This window comes from Diadema antillarum, unplaced genomic scaffold (genome assembly GCF_040938485.1).
Source record: "Diadema antillarum isolate AM-2024a unplaced genomic scaffold, OU_Dant_1.0 seq00001199_RagTag, whole genome shotgun sequence".
Taxonomy (NCBI): domain Eukaryota; kingdom Metazoa; phylum Echinodermata; class Echinoidea; order Diadematoida; family Diadematidae; genus Diadema; species Diadema antillarum.
The window spans coordinates 169,830-190,552 of NW_027271993.1; the positions used below are offsets into that span (position 1 = coordinate 169,830).

Sequence of the window (20,723 nt, forward strand, 5' to 3'; positions counted from 1 at the left end):
TTAGCTGGTTAGAGATTTTTGTGAATAGAACCTGAACAAATTAGTCATATGTGAGCAAGGTTCTCTTTAGTGATTTTGCATGAAAAACTACAGTGCAGAAATGTTGACCCATCACAGAGAGAGTACCTTGGTATCACAGTCTAATAGTAGATTATCACAATTTGGTCCATGCTTTCCTGTTTAGAACTCACCTGTTGGTTTGTAAGTGTGCTTGCCTACTATACAAACCTGAGAAATTGTTTAGATCTTATTTTCACAATTTGTCCAGTACCAAAAATTAGATCTATGCATTATTGAATAGAAGAAGAAGGAGAAAAAACAAAAGAAGCTGAAGGATTACATAGTGTTAAGTTATCTCACTTTTCCAGCTCTTTTAAATAATAATTAGTTTTTCGTGGCCAATACATTGGAGGTTAGTGTCTTAATAATGGAACATACGTGTACTTCAAAGTACATTACATTGCACGATTGTATATTGCCAATGCACCTTTTTTTTTCCTGCTGGTTTTTCTTGATATTAGCCCTAGAATAGCATAGATACCTTTTGTTATTTCTGCGAGCCAATCAAAGTTAGATGTTCCTTTTCTTTTTGTTGTAATTTTGTAATTTCATATTTCTTTGTGTGTGCATGTGTGTGTGTGTATAAGACAGTGATCAAATTGTGGTCATTTAAGATAATAGAGTTGTGCTGATGTATTGATCTACACAGGGTAATGTCCAACGTTAATGAAAATCAGGTCACTTTTGTAAGCCTTCATTGTGGAAATTGAGCATGAATAGAAACGGATAATAGATGCTTGTGATTGTACAATTTTGCTTTATATTTCTGTTTTACAGAGCATTAATGAGTTTCATTTGTTTTTCTGCGTTATAATTCTCTTCGTGTGTAAAATCATGTATATTTCTGCAACATTCCATCATGATTTGTACAGGGACGCTTCTTTTTTCGTTTTTCGTTTGTAGATAAAATGTCGCATTGATCCAGTTAGGGGCTGACTTCACCGCATATTGATCATCGCCAAACCTTGATTTTTGTTGTGATAATAGTTTGACCATCTTGTAGTTTACTCTAAATGATTTGTTTGTGGAGCAGGTGGCGTTTTTTAGCATCTCAACAGCAGATGTCGTATAATGCTCATTGTCGGTTCATTCACATCTTGGCCCTGTCCTGTGTGTGATAATAATTTGGAACACTGCAAAAATTGGGAGAAGAGAATAATTTTCGTTGTTGATTGACGGGCATGAACTGTTTTCTCTTTTCACTGCTACTTCCAGTTGTTGCTTTACGAAAGCAGTGTCGTCAGGTGCATGAGAAGGAGGTGAGGATTATTGTATTGGTATCATCTGCTTTTATTATGTCAGGACTTCAGAGTTTGGCTTACAGGTGCAATGTGTAAGAGACCACTACTGACAGTAGTTGCGTGTTTATGGATATAGACGCATGGTCTCCACGAAGACAGTTACGTGGCTTTATACCAACATTGTTGGGAAATATTTCATTTTCCCCTCTTATGTTTGTTGTTTTTTTCTCTGAGCATTGGCAATCATTTTGTTTCGTTTTGTTTTTTTCTATCAGGTATTGCATTTGGCAATCCCTATAGTTTATTGGTTTCGTTAGGCAAGAGGTGACCCGCCATGCCGTGAAAGTAAGCGAGTACGTCGTCAGAAGTGCAATAAAAACAGCGTGTAACTCAAGATGGCTCAAGGCTCCACAAAGTTTCTGAAAAAAAAAAGGCAATGACGGTTTCAAATTTCCCATTGATGTTTGTATGTCACTGGCCTGACTTGTGATTTTAGTATTTAGTTGTAGACAACATTAGATGGATGCAGTGACGTAGAGTCCAAGAAACATTTAGGAGGAACCAGTTATCGGAGTCCACTGACGCACATAGAAGCTGGAAGTTATTGTTTGTGAATTGCTTGAAACTGGCTTTAGATGCACAAAGGGTGTACATTGTACATTGTAGTCAGATGAGCATGGTACTTTCACCCGGTGATTTTACTGAAGGATCCTCAGTATATGTGCTGTACACATCCTTGTCGATTCCAACAGTGATTGCTACAAATTTGTACCTTCAAGAAGTGGCAGGTGAAGAGGCTCCGTATTCGTGGCTCTCCTACTTTGCGGCTAACTTTGCTCTCATTCTGAGCGTTACTGTTGACTTTTTTGTGTTCTCTCATTTTTCTTTCTCTTTTAATGGCTAATTCTAGTGTACGGTTTGGCACACTGGAAGGTGTGAAGAGGCAAATGTGCTGTATGCAAGTGAAACATAACTGCCTTGTGCTAATTTGAATTGGGGAACAATTTCCATGGTGAAATGTCAATGTGCATTGAACCTAGGACTTACAACAGAGATTAATATGATTAATTTTGATAAGGTCTCGCACATTGGTTACGTGCAGCAAAATGTTCAGAGAATATTGTGCAAGACATACATTGTAGATCCCAGTGACTAGAGTGTGGAAAGGGTTTGACGCTCTCTTTTCTTGCTTAGTATTTGAGCCCAGTTTCGTCTTCACAGTTGGTGTTGTACTGACAAGAAAAATGTTTAGAATTGATACAGTCCATTATCCTAAATGTTGTGAATGGACCTGCCTACCTCACATGGCTAACAAAGCCTGCCGCACCAATTTAAAGTGTCGGCTGAAGCATGAAGTACATGTACCACCACAATATTTATTTAGCCGAGTACTTTATGTGTGCTCTGGCTAGTTTTGATGGAAAAATTTTATATTTTTTTTCTTTTTCTGTTTAATAAAGATGTAACATTGCCATGGGCCCTCTATTGACAGAATTTGGTCAAGGTAGCAACAAGGTACAATATTATGTAATGCTGGTCACACCAGAATGTACTGTCCATGGCACTCTGGGGAGTTGCTACAATAACATGCGACATTGTTGTCATTACAATGGGCTCTACTATCACTTGGAATGATGTGTCATGCTAAAATCCTGTGTTCTATGGGCTCCACTGAGTGTGTTTATACAGATACATTGAAACAAGTACTATGGCAGAGTCCTCGTGGTTCATAAAACAGAGTTTGGGTGTAGTTTTTGTGTTTTGTCTTTATTGAGCATTTCAGTCATCAATGTGCTGGACACATGATCGCCCAGTAATGTAATCCTTCATCATGGTCGTCGGTCATTTTGTGTTCATCATCCTCTGGGATAGAACAATACAGTTTATACATGTCCTTGGCATAAAAGTCATATTAACAAAGATAAATTATTTCTAATATGAGCCTTCAAGTGAAAGCAGCATATCACACATGTTTTGAGTCATTAATCAGATATTCTGAGTTAATGAGTATCAGTTGATTATTCCAGCATGACATCTAACGAGTGCTCAAGGTACTTATCTCAACTTGCCGTCACAGATTATGAAAAACTTGTCAATAGGTGAATCTGGATGTCATTGCTCTGTAATCTTTGCTTCACATATTCAGTTGAGAAAAAATGTGGAGGATTTTTTTTTAAATTTTGTTTTTGATACTTTGTTATTATGTCAGGTGGCGTAAAAATCGGCAATACTTCTAGCCCGAGATTGTTTGCATCAAGTCATAAGTTATTCGTCTTTTACAACTTGCTGCAGTGATAGTTGGAATGGAGCAAGAAGATACTCGCCAACTTTGAACCTGTTTATACATGGAACATATCCAATAATCCTTTGTTTTAGTAGATGTAAATAAATTTAATTCATACATGGAAAAAGAAAAAACGTAAACCCCACAATTTAGTATTCAGCTCACAGGGGTGTGGCAAAATTCTCTATTTTTCTTCAGATGTCACAGAATATATTTATAGATTCAAGTCAGAGAGTTGATTATGAGATAACTACGAGTATACAGAAAATACTTTCCATATTTTTCACAATGGTAATAGGTGATAATCTATTGGACGTATTTCTTGTGTAAGGAAGGTACATAGAAAAAAATGAAAAACAAAATGATGAATTTCAACATAGCTACTTTATTTGTGATAGTTGCTGTAAGAAGAAAGAAAACAGCTGGTGGAACTGTTCATTCATGCTGACTTGGTATTTTGACACAAAACAATGCTGTATTCGGGGTAGATGCTGAAATAGGGGTTTACTAGTACGTCCTGCATCTACATGCAATGTTCTTTCTATTATCAGACTTTAAAAAGTGATCTATTCAAAATAAATATAGAAAAGGAAATTGTGTATATTGAATATTTTGTGGATAAAAATGTTATGATATGTCCAGAATCATAGATTTTTATTTTTTTTTTTTTTAAAGAGCCAGGTTTGAAATACCTATTGATTATCTTTCTGTGTCATTTTTTTTTACCCCATTTTTTTTTTTTTGTGACCAATTTCATTAATCTGAACTTTGTTTTTTATTTTTACATATTTGCCTTTGATTGTATGAACAGCATCAGACACATAGTAAGCTTTATGTACATGTAGGACTAATGAACACTGTGCATTCTGTGTGATATTGTCAGGGAACTCGGTATTTAGTGAGGTTTGCGCAGTTTGGAAATATGTTTTTCCTCTTTTGGTCCTCATAAGAAAAATACCTGTCTTTTATTATCAAATGGTTTTATGATTTTAAGTGAATGCATGTAGATGAAATCATTGATGCCATGCTCCGAGACATCACATGTGTCTGCATAATTACTCAAAATTTTGTAGTTTGGGGAAAGAACAGAAGATATGCATGAAGTTCTTCTCCCTGGCGACTTCCCAGTCGATGTATTCATTCTTTCTCTCTCGGAACATCGAATACGTGCCTCGTCAGACTTACACTGTTGAATTCACTCTATTTCTGACCAATATCGAAGCAAACTTACCACGTACAATCATATATCCCTCGATCCTCCTTGGTGTAAACTGTGTGTGAATGTCATACTTTATATTGCAGAAAAAAATATTATGCAATTATGTAGGGAATGTTAAAATGGCTTCTTTTGTCCATCACTGAATCAGACGAAAGGGAGAACACGTTTCCTATCACATCCAAGATCTAGGCATGTAGTCATGATGGTTTTACATGTTGTAGTTGAGTGTTGTGTTTAATAGACTTGTGCCTGGATTCATTTGTGCATGTTAGTTTTTAGGTTCTGTTTGACCAGTAGCGGTAGCTTAGTTTATTGTTGTATGCCTAGTTCATCTTGAAGTTGATGGAAAAGTCATCTTTTGATGATTTTACTAGATCAGGCAAGCAGAGAACTGTTACATTGTACAATGTAGCTGCAAAATGACAAACGAGAAATTTAACACCAATGGGGGAAGTTGAACGATATTGGAAGCTGCATGCAATTTCCAGGTTGTGTACATGTAATGCACAAAGTGGTGCTCAAAATTGGATGGGTGGAAACTGTGGGCATGCTGGCATTGGCGAGGACTGAAATATAATGCTGTACTGACTGAAGTTGCCGAAATGTTGGTGAGAAAAGTGGCAAGATGTTGAAATATCATGAAGAAATACCGTAACGTTTATAGTGTAGATTGACTTTTTTGGGTCGGAGGATGTTAGCACAAGTGAAGAGCGTGTCTTTTGGCATCATGAATATTCGATTGTGCACTAAGAATGAATTTCCGCGGGCGGCTTCTCCTCTTGGAGAAGAATTTCAGGAGGTATCTCTGGCGGACGCTGGTTTGTTTCAGGTGACCAAGTGGGTGGATGGTCAGTTTGCAGTGGACATGAAACGTAGTTTGTCCAGCTCTGCCGATTGACAGAGCTAGACTGAATAGCAGAGTTTGGAGGTGGTGATGCTGTACAGTGGATATTGGCAGAAAAATAGGATGCACTTTGTGATGTTGTACAGAGAATTGATTCCATAAGGATATCCCGAGGCACTACGGAGGGATAGAATATCAAGTGGAGAGAGGAAATTGTGAAGAGGCTGTGAAGTGTACAGGTGTTCCGACAGTCACATGTAAGATATGACAAAATGCAAGAAATTTGAGTGAAGGATACAAAAACGTGTCATAGTTGTACAAAACGTAAGAAAAAAAAATAGTTATAGATAGAGTTTTCAGATACACAAGTGCACAGTGGATGTGATATTTTGAGGTTAAAAGCCAAAGGTGTGTAGGATTGTACAATTCTGTGGAAAGGGAGAGTCGGTCACTTCTTTAGTCAGCTTTACTTGTGATGTTGTAGATTTTACATGACAAATTTGGATCACCTTTTCCGTTTGTTTCTTTTCCCTATATTTATTGTTGTTTTTGTCTACCTCGAAGTGTTTGAGGTGGAATAAACTTTTGAGAATTTTCCTACAAGTACTTTTTTTGTGGGCGTGGCTTTGTGGTTGTCTTCGATTGTTACTGTACAGTAGCTTGTACCGTACTGATATTGTATATGAGATCAGCTGCATATTATTGTTTAAGTACACTCAGCAGCACAAAGTACTGCACAACACAGGAATTCATTTCAACCAATGTACTAAATAGAACTTAATACAGTAAGCCTGTCGACATTCACAGAAACATGCACATACGCACACACAGACACACATGTAGTTGACACAATCATACACATATGGTACTTCAAGACAAACTGCACGGAACATGTTGATTTTTGGGGCATCGGTCAATACTGCAGAGAATTGAAACACATTCCTCAAAGATCGAGCATTCTGTGTCTTTTGTGTAATATTTATCCAAGTAAAAATACCCAGGGACATACATGAGGCAATTCACAAAGGACTTTACACTATTGGGACTACAAAATCAAGTTGACATAGGCGATTTGTCAACTTGTAATTGTAAACTTAGGCGAAGAATTGTAGATGATGTGAAAACAGGAAAAAGTTGGGACTTGTGATGTTGACTTTTGCAAGGTTCACTCTTATCAATTATAAATATCAAGGTATTCAAATATGCAGTCACCACATCAGGGACAATTATTGAAGTATATTACAGTGCATACGTACACTCTTTATCAACTCAAGATAATACCAAACCCATTTTTAACAGAACAGCACGAACCTAATAAATAATGCTGATACAGTCTATGCAAGCAAGAACGTCGTACTCTGTAATAAAATGTAAGTCTGAAGTCTTTATTCGTACAGTGGACAGTAACATGAGATGCCAACCAGGGCCCTGTTTCATAAAAGTTATCATCAATAACAAGTTACGATAGTTGTTACAAGCTACTGAAATCCTTGCATCTGATTGGCTGAGAGCATATTTGTCATAGAAATGTGGCAGTGGTTACTGATAACAAGCTTTATGAAACGGGACCCAGATGAGTACCAGGTACACAGATTACAGTCTATTGCAATACAAAAGCCATTAACCCTTGGAACAGTATACATAAAATTAAACTTTAAAGGTATAATTTACCATTTGCAGATGAAACAAGGAAAAGTAGAAATTACGCGGTGCGTAAAATATGTCCCCGCCGGAAGTAGCATTTAGTAGCAAAATGTACAATATCGGTAAAATATCAAGGTCAAAGGTCAAAGAAGTCAAAGGTCAAAATTCTGTGTAGAAGTCTTGAAGCCCTCACCTAGTGCCATCACAAAAAGCAAACGGAATCGAAATCGGGTTAGAAATGGCAAAGGAGTAGCATTTTGTAGCCAATGTACAATATAGGTCAAAAATCAAGGTCAAAGGTCAAAGAAGTCAAGGGTCAAAATTCTGTGTAGAAGTTTTGAAGCCCTCACCTACAGACTGTAGTGCCATCACATAAAGCAAACGGAATCGAAATCGGGTTAGAAATGGCGAAGGAGTAGCATTTTGTAGCAAAATGTACAATGCAGGTCAAAAATCAAGGTCAAAGGTCAAAGAAGTCAAAGGTCAAAATTCTGCGTAGAAGTTTTGAAACCCTCACCTAGTGCCATCACATAAAGCAAACGGAATCGAAATCGGGTTAGAAATGGCGAAGGAGTAGCATTTTGTAGCCAATGTACAATATAGGTCAAAAATCAAGGTCAAAGGTCAAAGAAGTCAAAGGTCAAAATTCTGTGTAGAAGTTTTGAAGCCCTCACCTAGTGCCATCACATAAAGCAAACGGAATCGAAATCGGGTTAGAAGTGGCGAAGGAGTAGCATTTTGAAGCAAAATGTACAATATAGGTCAAAGGTCAAGGTCAAAGGTCACAACTGAAATTCTGTGTAGAAGTTTCAAAGCTCCCATGTAGTGCTATCATATAAAGCAAACAGAATCAAAATTGGCTCATAAATGACAGAGAAGTAGCAAATTGAACATTTTGATCACACACGGACGCACAGACAGACGGACGGACGGACAGACAGACGGACGGACGGACACACGGACACACACACGTACGGAGCCCGTTTCATAGTCCCCTGCTCGAACTCGTTCGGCGGGGACAATTAAAACCCTGCATTGATACTTCAAAATAGTTCCAAAATGTGAGTTAGGGATAAAAACAACCGATGAAAAAATTTGAATTAGTATAATCAATGTAAGTAATGTTAAATACACAAAATGCGAACAATGGTTATAATAAGATATTTCCAGACTAAACCATCTACGGTTACGGTTAATTAGGAAAAATAGTGGTATCTCCATATATTTTACGTTCTATTGCAAAATTCTTTGATGGGAGGATGTTTTGTGATACGACTGACCTACACATACATGTACATAGTGTACAACTTGTATATGCATCAAATGTGATATCTTGAACATTTTCATATCACTGCTCCCAAAGGTAAACAAGACCATTAAGATTTGTAGCAAACTCTGCTACAGGGAAACATAAAAGTCAAGTTTTATTGGCCCAAAGTCTATGACCTCAACAGAAGGAATTAGAAAGGTTGTTTTCCAGGATTTGATACTGAAATTCAAACTCCTACTTCCTCATAGCAAAATAGATCTGCACAGAACTGTGAAAGACATAAAAAATTTGGCCAACGTTAAAGAGAATAGGTGTCACACATAGTTGGTTTGTTGGACATTTACTCGACAACATCACGCTTTTAACCCTAACTAGGCTGGGGGGTGGGGGGCCTCCGAGGCTCCCCCCTCGACGTTTCGCACGATGTATCACTAACGCGAAAAGCTATCGCCGCGACGTTTCATTACTTTTTTTCTTTCGAGTCTCCCACATCTTTTGACACCAAATTTGCGATGCCCGGGCGCGCGGTTCAGAAGTTGCGCATAAATATGTATGTGCATGTCAGACCAAAAATTGCTCAAAAACGTGAATTCGTGTACAATTTCAATGCAAACTGTGCTTACAGGCAAATTTCATAAAAGTATGATTATTTTGGGGTTTTATGGATTAAAATCAATTAATAACATATTTTCTTGTTCGTAACAATGTCGCGGACAAGTTTCATCGAAAAAACAATGAAAAACAAAGTTAAAAAACAAAGAAATACATAAGAAATTTAAAAACACCCGATACTTAAGAAATTTTTTCTGATGGCACAATTTTTTCTCTTATATTTGCTCAGGACACTAAAAACAATATTTACACTAAAAATGTGTCCATTTTGAGCCTTATTTAGTGATTTATACCAAATTGTCTGATTTCATGCATCATTGTGCATAAATTAGCATAATTTAGCATAAATGATAATTTTTTTTTTTTTTTAATTTAACTTCGTAGTACTTTAGATTATGTCAAAGGCAATGTGTGTGCCAATTTTCGTCGCGATCGCGCGGTCAACGGCCGAGATCTGGAGGGGGGCCTGGGAGCCCCCCCCCCCCCCCCCCCGGCTCTATGATCTACCTAAATAGCCCGGCCTAGTTAGGGTTAAGTGCCCTAGGTTCTGTTCTTGTGAAATGTTCACAATGTTGTTAATACAATGTATTAAGAAATGCCTATCATGATTAATATTTCTCAATATCTCCAGTTTACCATACAATTTGCTGACATACATTGTGTCATGTACATCCACAAGCACACAGAGATCATCTCTGCATCATTCACACTTTTTTTAATTGGTCAGAACAAGAATTTTGCCTGTTCTTTATTTCGCTGTTGACCAGCTAATGATACAACTTGTACAACGTGTACACCTGGAAGACTAATTCATGCAGACAAAACGTAAACAACACAACAACTTCTTGTTTTAATTTTCACCCAACTATATTCCAGTACATCATATACACTTGGCTGTCTACAGCCACATTTGGCTTGACCAGTCAAGCACTATTTAAGCTGTTATGTTTGCGAGGGTTTAAATATCGCAAATCACCGTTGGACCGCAAATTTAACAACACATAAAAATGTTGCCATGCACTAGTAATTGTCACTTACTATAGCCTCGCAAAAATATCTTTAAGCCAAAATAACAGCTTATACGCTATCATTTCAGGTCGATTATGAAGGAGTGGACAGTATTCGCCACCTATCAACCATTCATGCATAATTTCTCTAGCTCTGATCCTTGGAGACTAAATATTTCTGTTCCAGGTAATGCCAATTTGTTATATAAATGGAAAGACTTCGTATGTAAAATAATAAGGGTTTTTTTTTTTTGGTAAACATCTAGCAACATGACAAAAATTAAATGACAGTACGGTGTATTTAAGAAAATTATTTATGCGAAGTATATACATAATACATTCTATAAGAGTTGTACAAAGCTTATTCATAAACTATGCTCCAAGTCACTCTACACACCACAACAAATTACTGGTCATTATCACATAGATTTTCATTATATAAAATAGCATGACTACTTTGAGGAAAAAAAAAACAACAACTTTCCAATACCAAAATATATCCTAACATGAATATTACAGATTGATAAAAATTTTGTTCAACATGATGATCACTACAAAATATTATAAGCACAAATTTCTACTTCTTAGACTTATTTAATGCACCCATAAAACATAAGTTTCAAACACCACAAAATGTAGTAATTGTAGTACTGATGAAGCACAGATATATTCACCACAAAATATACCGGGGCAATAAAAATTTCCCATACACCGTACACCACACTCAACAGTGACAACACTAGACAGACTACCACAGAACATAGATTACTTCACAAACGGTTGAGACAGAGCTTGATTATTTTGGCAAACACTTTTATAGTGACCACTCTGGAAATATAGCCACTATGGACAAGTGGCTGATAAAAGACGGATTTGACAGTGTATTACGGCTTAATGACATTTCCATTACATGTACCGGTACTGTAAGAACAGAAGAAGGCCTTTGTCAAAAGATGGAGCAGTCCCGGACTGTTTAAGACGTTGGCCTTCCACGCTCTAGTCATACTCTGATCCGATGGTGATACTCATCTCATCGCCAACGACCTTCGTGGAGTGGAACCACGAGTTCGTATCAACTATGACTGCAGAAAGAAATACAGAGAGGAAATATCACTCGGGAGCGAAATTATAGGACAGATAAAGAGCATCTTTAAAATGAGTCCGGATATAGCAAGATACCTGATACAATGTTGTGTAGGTCCTGTTCCTTTTATATTCTGATGTTTTATCCCTAATAAGAAGAGATGCCACATATGATGAGAAAATTTCAGTCGTCCCAAGCAAGTCGTTATAATTTAGGTTCGCTTGAAGTAAGCTGCTCTGTTATGGTTTACAATCTTACACAGTACATGGGATGGCAGACTATTCAAACATACCAATTACCAGGTACAGTACCATATAACTTTAAAGGAATAAACCCTATGAAGTCTCTTCTTGACATCATACAGATATTAGTGTCTGTTAATCCTTCCAAGATACCTACAGTTCAATCCTTTCTGGACTTGCCTGCCTGCCTTCCTGGCAAACTCTGTCCTGCAATTTGTCATATTTCTCCTGTGCCCACACTCTTTGCTAACTCACACACTTCAATGTGGTCATATAATACTACACAGTGGGACTTATCTGCAGTTTGCATCAAAATATTTGATGACTAAAACCATCTGACGAATGATAAAATGTACAGGGCATGGTGTAGGCCTGTAGTTACCTAGAAGAACACATTTTTACCCTCATTTGAAAATATATTCATTCTCACAAAACAAAAAGAATACTGTCATCTTAGGCTGGTGTTTGTTATAAATGAACAAGCATTTTAATTAAAGTAAATTCCCTTTAATGTGTTGTGATACCATTCCCTCAACTACATCTTCATAGATTTATACATATCTACAGGGATTTCACATGATGACCGCCACCATATCATTATGTTTGTTTTATACCAGTACTACGCATTATCTACATTTGATGAATTTGAGATTTCTCGAGTGTCCAACTTACTGATTGAGCCAGGATGCAAAGTGACATCCATGGAGGACCCACACTGAAAGTAGCACTCAGGCGGAGGGGTCAAGGTCCATATCTTATGACCTTTGACCTGAGCCTGCCAGGAGGGGAGGTCAACTGCATCAATCTGTAAATACAAGGAATAGTAAAGTGTAAAAAAGTGTGTTTGGGAAGATAGCATTTGGTCTTACACCCTTCCCCCCCCCCAAAAAAAAAAAAAACAACAACAACAACAACAACAACAACAACAACAACAAACAAACAAACAAACCACCAGTTTCAGTGCCATCATCGCTGGATAAGGAGACTACTACACTTCACAAAATCATTATGGACAACAATATAACAAGGAAAAGTAGAAATTACACGGTGCGTAATATATGTCCCCGCCGGAAGTAGCATTTAGTAGCAAAATGTACAATATAGGTAAAAAATCAAGGTCAAAGGTCAAAGAAGTCAAAGGTCAAAATTCTGTGTAGAAGTTTTGAAGCCCTCACCTAGTGCCATCACATAAAGCAAACGGAATCGAAATCGGGTTAGAAATGGCGAAGGAGTAGCATTTTGTAGGCAATGTACAATATAGGTCAAAAATCAAGGTCAAAGGTCAAAGAAGTCAAAGGTCAAAATTCTGTGTACAAGTTTTGAAGCCCTCACCTAGTGCCATCATATAAAGCAAACGGAATCTAAATCGGGTTAGAAATGGCGAAGGAGTAGCATTTTGAAGCAAAATGTACAATATAGGTCAAAGGTCAAGGTCAAAGGTCACAACTGAAATTCTGTATAGAAGTTTCAAAGCTCCCATGTAGTGCTATCATATAAAGCAAACAGAATCAAAATCAGGTTAGAAATGGCGAAGGAGTAGCATTTTGAACATTTTGATCACACACGGACGCACAGACGAACGGACGGACGGACGGACGGACAGACGGACAGACGGACAGACGGACACACACACGTACGGAGCCCGTTTCATAGTCCCCTGCTCGAACTCGTTCGGCGGGGACAACAAAAATATAAAGAAGATATAAAGAAAATTCAACTTATTTTCACCTTTCTGCCATAACGAAAGAGCTTTTGACTTATTGTACAGTACCGGTACCTCTTTCAGAATGCATGGGGAGTAATATTACCCTTAAAGGGACTGTACAGTACTGGTTGAAGTAGGGATTCACGTTTTTAACATTCCTATGTGAGATAATGAAAAGCCTTTTATGAAATATGAAAGAGCATGTAATATTAAGAAGGATTCAACGTTTATTTGATAAAAATTGGTTTTCAAATGGCTGAGATATCCAAAAAAGAGCTAATAATAAAAGGCGACATGCCCCAACTTTACTATTATCTCTTTGTTTTACCTTGTTTTTGGATATCTCAGCCATTTCAAAACCGATTTTCATTGAATAAACTTTTGATACCCCTTAGAACTGCATGCTCTTTGACATCTCATAGAGTGGTTTCTGAATATCTCACAAAACATTAAAAGCTAAATCTTCACCTCGACCAGAACTGTACACACCCTTTAACACATGTCAGTAAAAAGTCAATGGAATGCACAACTTTTCATGAAAAAAAGAAATTTTGTGGAATTCTCCTTTATACAATGTATTTTCTTGATTTGTCATCCACATAGACATCATGAACTACACGAGGCCCCCCTCAACATTCTGCAAGATACAATGTATGTCACCATACTAAAAAGCTATCACCACAATGTTTGACTTTTTGCTTTCCAGTCTCCCATCTTTAGACCACATATGTGATACCTATGCGTGTGATTTTGAAGTTACACGCATAAATATATGCATGTTGGACAAGAAATTGCTTAAAAACGTGAATTCACTTACAATTCCAAGGCAAATTGTGTTTTCAGTCAGATTTCAGAAAAGCCCGATTATTATTTTGTTTTATTTGCTTTTAAAGGACAAGTTCACCTTCATAAACATAAGGATTGAGAGAATGTAGCAATATTAGTAGAGCACATCAGTGAAAGTTTGAGGAAAATCAGACAATCCGTTCAAAAGTTATGAATTTTTGAAGTTTTTGTGCAGTAACCGCTGGATGAGAAGACTACTGCAGTGTATGTATAACTTAGATGTCACATGCGTACAACAATATAAGGAAAATATAAAGAGAATTTCACAAAATTCCATCTTTTGAAAAAAGTACACATTCCCCCGACTCGTTACCGACAAATGTTATGGGTAATATTATTCCCCCCGCCTTTAGAAAGAGGCAAGTCAAGTGCTCTTTTATTATGCGAAAAAAGTAAAAATATGTTGAATTTTCTTTTACATTTTCTTTATACTGTTGTACGCATATGACTCACAAGCTGTAGTAGTCTCCTCATCCAGCGGTTCCAACACAAAAATTTTAAAAATTCATAACTTTTGCATCGGTTGTCCAATTTTCCTCAAACTTTCACTGATGTGTTCTACTATTATTGTTGCATTCTCTCAATCCTTATGTTTATGAAGGTGAACTTGTCCTTTAATGATCAAAATCAATTAATAATCTAATCTGAATGTTTATGTTTTTTTTTTTTTTCTGAAGCAAATTGCCCACCACCACAGGGTTCCGTTTAATCTTAAAAACACAGAAGACAGCGGGATGGCTCACGTGGTTAGGTGCGCCGTAGCCAGGGCTACCCATGAAAATCCAGTCAACGCGACTAGACTCGGAGTCTTCCGGCAAGAAGTACGGCTTCTTGTAGTGCTTCCTCAGCATGTTGGCCGCAGCAGAGTCGCAGTTACTCCTGGACAAATGACAAGATGGAAACAGCATTTATAGTGTGACAGAAGAATATTGCATGTCTATTAATCATTCCAGGGTTCTTAACGCTCAGACTTCAATGCAATACTCAGGTTCCCATATTTATGATTCCTATGTAATAGTCATGTTTTGAAAAATTTACTCACAACTGGAGGGTGTTATTTACCTCCCATACATTTTTTTTTTCCTACACATCTTCCCATCTTTCTGTCTTTGCACAAAGTATTTCCTGCCGATAACTTTCAGAATATAAATGTTCTGTACTGGTACAGGTTTCTTCAGCGTGCAATACCATTGTTACATAATAATTGTCAACATACTGAAATTGTTCTTAACATCTAAAGAGTTTCCTCATACAAATGTATAACCATCTTTAACTGGCCTAGGAACTCACATCATCACTACTGAAAATACATGATTATTCACTTTGTATTGTTTGGAAAAAAAATAATTGACCATCTCCTTAAAATTCTAGAAGTAGAAGAGATGACATTTGAGCGCACACATGACTTACCATCCAACATACCACGGCTTTTTATTGGAATCATCTCGCAAGTAGGCCTCATCTTCTGTCATTTCAAACACGTCCCCGAGCTTCTCAAAGTTGGTCCTGTATGGGAAAAACTGACAGTCATTCTCGGAGCTGTTCAGCGCCTGCGAGCCAGGGGTATAGATCTTCTTGAAGTACCCGAAGCTGAAAGTTTCTACGGCCGTCCATCCAGCCATGCCATCAGTGACGTGCAAGGGACGACCCGAGTAGGCATAGCGCTCCTTAAATTCCTCGGGGCTCAGGTCGACGCGAGTGTCTATCGAAGTCATGTTGAGACACATGTTGCAATCAACAGGAGGTCTGAACAAATCCTGCAGAGCCTCATGGAAAGGGATGATGCATTTCTCTTCATCGAGCTCTGCCCCATCAACTGTTTCGACGATAAACTTGGACAATCCATAGTGAACAGATCCCAGAAAAGACTCCTCGGGAATTACATCGGCTGAGCAAAGGGCGAAGAAGAGAAAGAGTCCACTGACGATAACAAGTGTTGCACCGATAAGGACTCTGATAATGTCATACACTGTGGACTTGCTGGTGTTGCATCCATCGATGGCTAGGTCAAATTCCTTCTTGGACGTGACAAGCTTCTTCCATTCTGCATGGTTGATCTGTAGCTCTGCTATCCGTTCACTAATCCGAGCAAAATTTCTCTTCACCGTGGCCGTTACCTCCTCCTTGTCTTGTTTAACAGGTTTTCCCATGGCAATAAAATTTCTGTAAGCCTACTGCCACTGGTGACTGTCTGTAGTAAGCAAGTGGTGTAACATAGAAATTAGAAATGTAGGCAGCCTACAACAGTGTTAGAATAGAAACGGCCAGTTCCCACACACAAAGCCAGGTCACTACGATGGGCACTAACCACTACAACTGTCTTTGTTTTGCTGAAGAAACACGCCTTCATCGAGCTGGTAAAGTACTTTCTATAACTGATAGTACAGTGTTAGCAAGATTCATTCACACAGTCGGCAGTCGTCAGTCGACACTCGACAGTCCACAGCATGCGGCACAGATCCGCAGCACCCCGTCCCTCAAGCTCCCTGCCTGGTGGCGGTGGTATTGTCCACAGTCGCAGTCCAGAGCCCAATCAAGTGGTTCACACAATGCGATTCAGATTTATACGACCTTTCACAGCCCTATCTCGCCCATCAATCCTTATTTTCTTTCTTTCTTTCTTAGGCTAGCTCGCCTTTTCTTCTACCAGAGAGGTACAGTACGATGGACACATTTGTTCGCATGCACTGAACCTCGTATAAGCAGCCAATCCTCTCACACACAGCACATCACTCTTCACAAAAATGCGGTACCGGCGGTCCTACTAATTGACGCAAACTAATGCAAACTAATGCAAACTAATACAAACTAATGCAAACTAACGCAAACTAATACAAACTCAATGCAAACTCAATGCAAACTCAATGCAAACTACTAATCAATGCAAACTAATGCAAAATACTAATTAATGCAAACTAATACAAACCATTATCGGTGAAAATTAGGGTGAATTACAGTACCTGGACCTGGCTCTTCCGAGGCCACTCTCACGTTAGTCCTCTCGAAACAAAAACTAGTATCGATCAAGTAAATCCATTCCATCGAAGAATGACTAAACGCAACTGCTCAACAGTCAACACTAACTTGAAAAAAAAACATTTTATAAAAATTTAATTAAATTCATAAATTCTTGACCAAATAGATATCGTTTTAAATATATTTCGCTTTCAAAATTCAGAAAATGTAAAGCAGAATGATGCACAGAAATACGGATATTAATGATCGATCATAAATGCCGAAATACTAATTGATGCAAACTCGACGCAAACTCACAAACACAACGCTATCCTATGCGAAAACAACCTATATCGATTACAAATATCGGGAAATGACACCCCGAAATACTAATTAATGCAAACTCAACGCAAACTCAAAAACACAACACTATCCTATGCGAAAACAACCTATATCGATTACAAATATCGGAAAATTACACCCCAAAATACTAATTAACGCAAACTCAACGCAAACTCAAAAACACAACGCTATCCTTTGTGAAAACCACCTATATCGATTACAAATATCGGAAAAATGACACCCCGAAATACTACTGAATGCAAACTCCAAGTCACAACGTTTTCCAATGTGAAAACAATATAAATTCATCACGAATATCGGAAAATGACACATCGAAACACTATAGTAATGCAAAATCCAAAACAAAAAATTTTCCTACGTGAAAACTACCTAAATTGATTACAAATATCGGAAAATATAACACCTCGACATAAAAAAAAACCAAATTGGTCTCACAGAATTCTATCACATTCCTGTATCAACATTATTTCATTCTTGCAGAAGCGTAAATTTATTTAACACCAGATTGAATTGCAGTTTCAAGCAAATCACATTCCTGTATCAACATTATTTCATTCTTGCAGAAGCGTAAATTTATTTAACACCAGATTGAATTGCAGTTTCAAGCAAAAGTGGGGTAGTGATGTAGTAGAAATTTTTATTCTCTATGTTAGAATTCTCGAATTTTCAAGCAGGAGCTTTATTTTGAGAAATACTCCCAATACTTAAATGATTCTCAGAGAAATTTTTATGAAAATTCGGCTGTGTTAATCCCAAATTGCCAATTGTTTCTGGAAGATAATATAATCACATTCCTGGAAATTAAAGATTCTGTACCAACTGCAATAAGAATGATATTGGTGATGATTTCATTACCTTTTCATTGCAGCCTCTTTAGTGAACAGCAAAAAAAAAAAAAAAAAAAAAAAAACTTAATAAGATATCACAAGCGATACACATATGAAATGAGGGTGGATCAATAACTGTGAAAACAGGGCAGTCCTTTTGAGTTACTAATCCTAGTTTTGTAGTTATATAGGCGTAATTACACTTGTTTATTTTGCTATAGTATTTTGTCCTTTTCTTAGTTTTTTTATACTGCATTAAGCCTTTTTTACTGTTGTGACTTCTTTATCTATCATGTCTTTTCACTCTCCCCCTCTTTCCTTCATTTCTCCTTCATTTTCCCTTGATACTTTCTTCACTTATCTATATAATTATGTCAGTAGGCCCTACGTCTTTGCATTTTTCACCTTTTTGTTTATCTCAACTGTCAGGTTGACTATGTGGGACTAGTATTTCCTTCTCCTTTTTTTTTTGACAGCTGTACTCGTGCCATCAGTTTTTGGGTCCTTCTCACTCTCCCCCTTCCCCTCTATCCCCCTGTAATATTTTCCTTCTTTTTTTTTTCCACTGTATTGTGGATCAATAGACTTATATAATTATCTATGTATATTTTATTTGTTCTTTTCATCAATCGTATTTCACTTTTATTCACTTTATTATAGTCAGTTTGTCTATTTCGAAAGTTACTTGCAACTCTGTTTGTATATATTATTCAGTTGATAACGTGAAATATGACTTTACGGTGGACTTTGATACCCAGAATATGGGTTGTTGAGTGAAATAAAATGTTAACTTTCCACCAATCACAGTACTGCAAACACGAGAAAGGAAGATGTTGATCGGTTAACAGTTTCTTTCTGGTTCAAATGCAATAAATTATCTTTAAATATTGATAAAACTAGTTTTATACATGTTAAAAACGTTAATTCTTCTGATATTGAATGTAATTTGTAATATTGATGGGTTACCCCTTGTAGAAAAAAAAAGTCTACTCAATTTCTTAGTGTGACTATCGGCGCTAATCTTATACCTGGAATGAACATGTAAATGATATAAGTAGTATTGTATCATGAAACATAGGTATATTGTTCGGGGGCATCCCACGAGACCGACACCCACGAGTCATACGGTCCACGAGACCGACATCAATAATAGGTCCATGAGTCATACAACCCACGACTTATACGGCTCAGGAGTCATACAGCCCATGAGTTCGACACTACGCACAAAAGGCTCATGAGACCGACACTAAGCAAACACAGCACACGAGACCGACACTAAGCAATAAAGGCTCAGGAGACCGACACTAAGCAAAGACAGCCCACGAGACCGACAGTAGGCAAAAAAGGCCCACGAGACCGACAATAAGCTAAAAAGGCTCACGAGACCGACACTAAGCAAAGAAAGCCCACGAGACCGACAGTAGGCAAAAAAAAAAAAAAAAAAAAAAAAAAAAAAAAGGCCCACGAGACCGACAGGATAAACAGCGCCATCTACATGTCAATCACCTGTACAGGGTGTTCCATGAACGGAAAAATAACATATTGGCGGGTGTAATTTCGTAACGCTATCAATTGAAAGATGGTGACCATGTACATAATTATGAACGTCATCAATTTCTACATACTTCTGGGGGGGGGGGCAAGTGTGTCAGGGAGCGACATTGTTATCAAGTAGACAAATTTAATTGTATTCTTCATGCCCCCGCTCCCCCCCCCCCCCCAAAAAAAAAGAGACAAAAAACAAATGAATTTAAAAGAGGACAATAACTATATATGGGTTAATTTAGAGCATTGATAATGCCATCGTGCTATTTTTAATAGGCTTTACCAGTTTTGAGCTAGAAAATGGATAAGATGTAAATTTTACCTCTTCTTTTCCCGATTCACTAGTTACTTATTCTATTTTAGATATTCTACCCTCCTGATTTGACGTTTTGCAGTAAGATCTATTTGTAATTTTCTCTGTAACTATGATATATGTCGCAGGAATTCACCTCAATTTTGTGGCTTGTGTTATGCTCTTCCGAACAGTACATTTTATTGTGAAATACAATAGCTGTTTTCATGGATGCATCTGTTTTTTTTTTTTTCAGAATCCCTAATGCTACCTTAATAGACGATTACGTTATTTTTTATTTTTAATCAATATTAAATCAACACCCTCGCAGGTTTATTGTAGAAAGATCTGTTACACACTTTTACTGTACTTTGTTCATTTTTTTTCACAAAGACACACCCATGCAAACACAATTACAGATCCTGATCATTTCGGGGGGGGGGGGGGGGGGGGGGGGGGGCAACTGATGGGCTTACACCCTGCCGGAGATGGCAACTCTTCTTTTCCATCTCATATCTTCCTATGCTATTAACAGGTATCAGGACACCCTATATAATTCATTGGTCGATAGGTGGCGCTGTTCAACCTGTCGGTCTCGTGGGCCTTCTTAATCTTTGCTTAGTGTCGGTCTCGTGAACCTCTTTTGCGTAATGTCGGTCTCGTGAGCCTTGTATGCGTAGCGT

The 20,723-nt window shown here is 37.6% G+C and overlaps 1 protein-coding gene across 1 annotated transcript; it reads right to left on the reverse strand.

Annotated features, from left to right (window-relative positions):
* Nucleotides 1–11,132: 11,132 nt before the first annotated feature.
* Nucleotides 11,133–16,776, reverse strand: LOC139744634 (uncharacterized). Its single transcript, XM_071655064.1, has 4 exons — nt 15,469–16,776; nt 14,802–14,937; nt 12,180–12,312; nt 11,133–11,263 (listed from the first exon to the last, which is right to left on the reverse strand). Exons 1-4 carry the CDS (start codon nt 16,206–16,208, stop codon nt 11,178–11,180), a joined length of 1,095 nt encoding a protein of 364 aa, XP_071511165.1. The 5' UTR covers nt 16,209–16,776; the 3' UTR covers nt 11,133–11,177.
* Nucleotides 16,777–20,723: the final 3,947 nt, after the last annotated feature.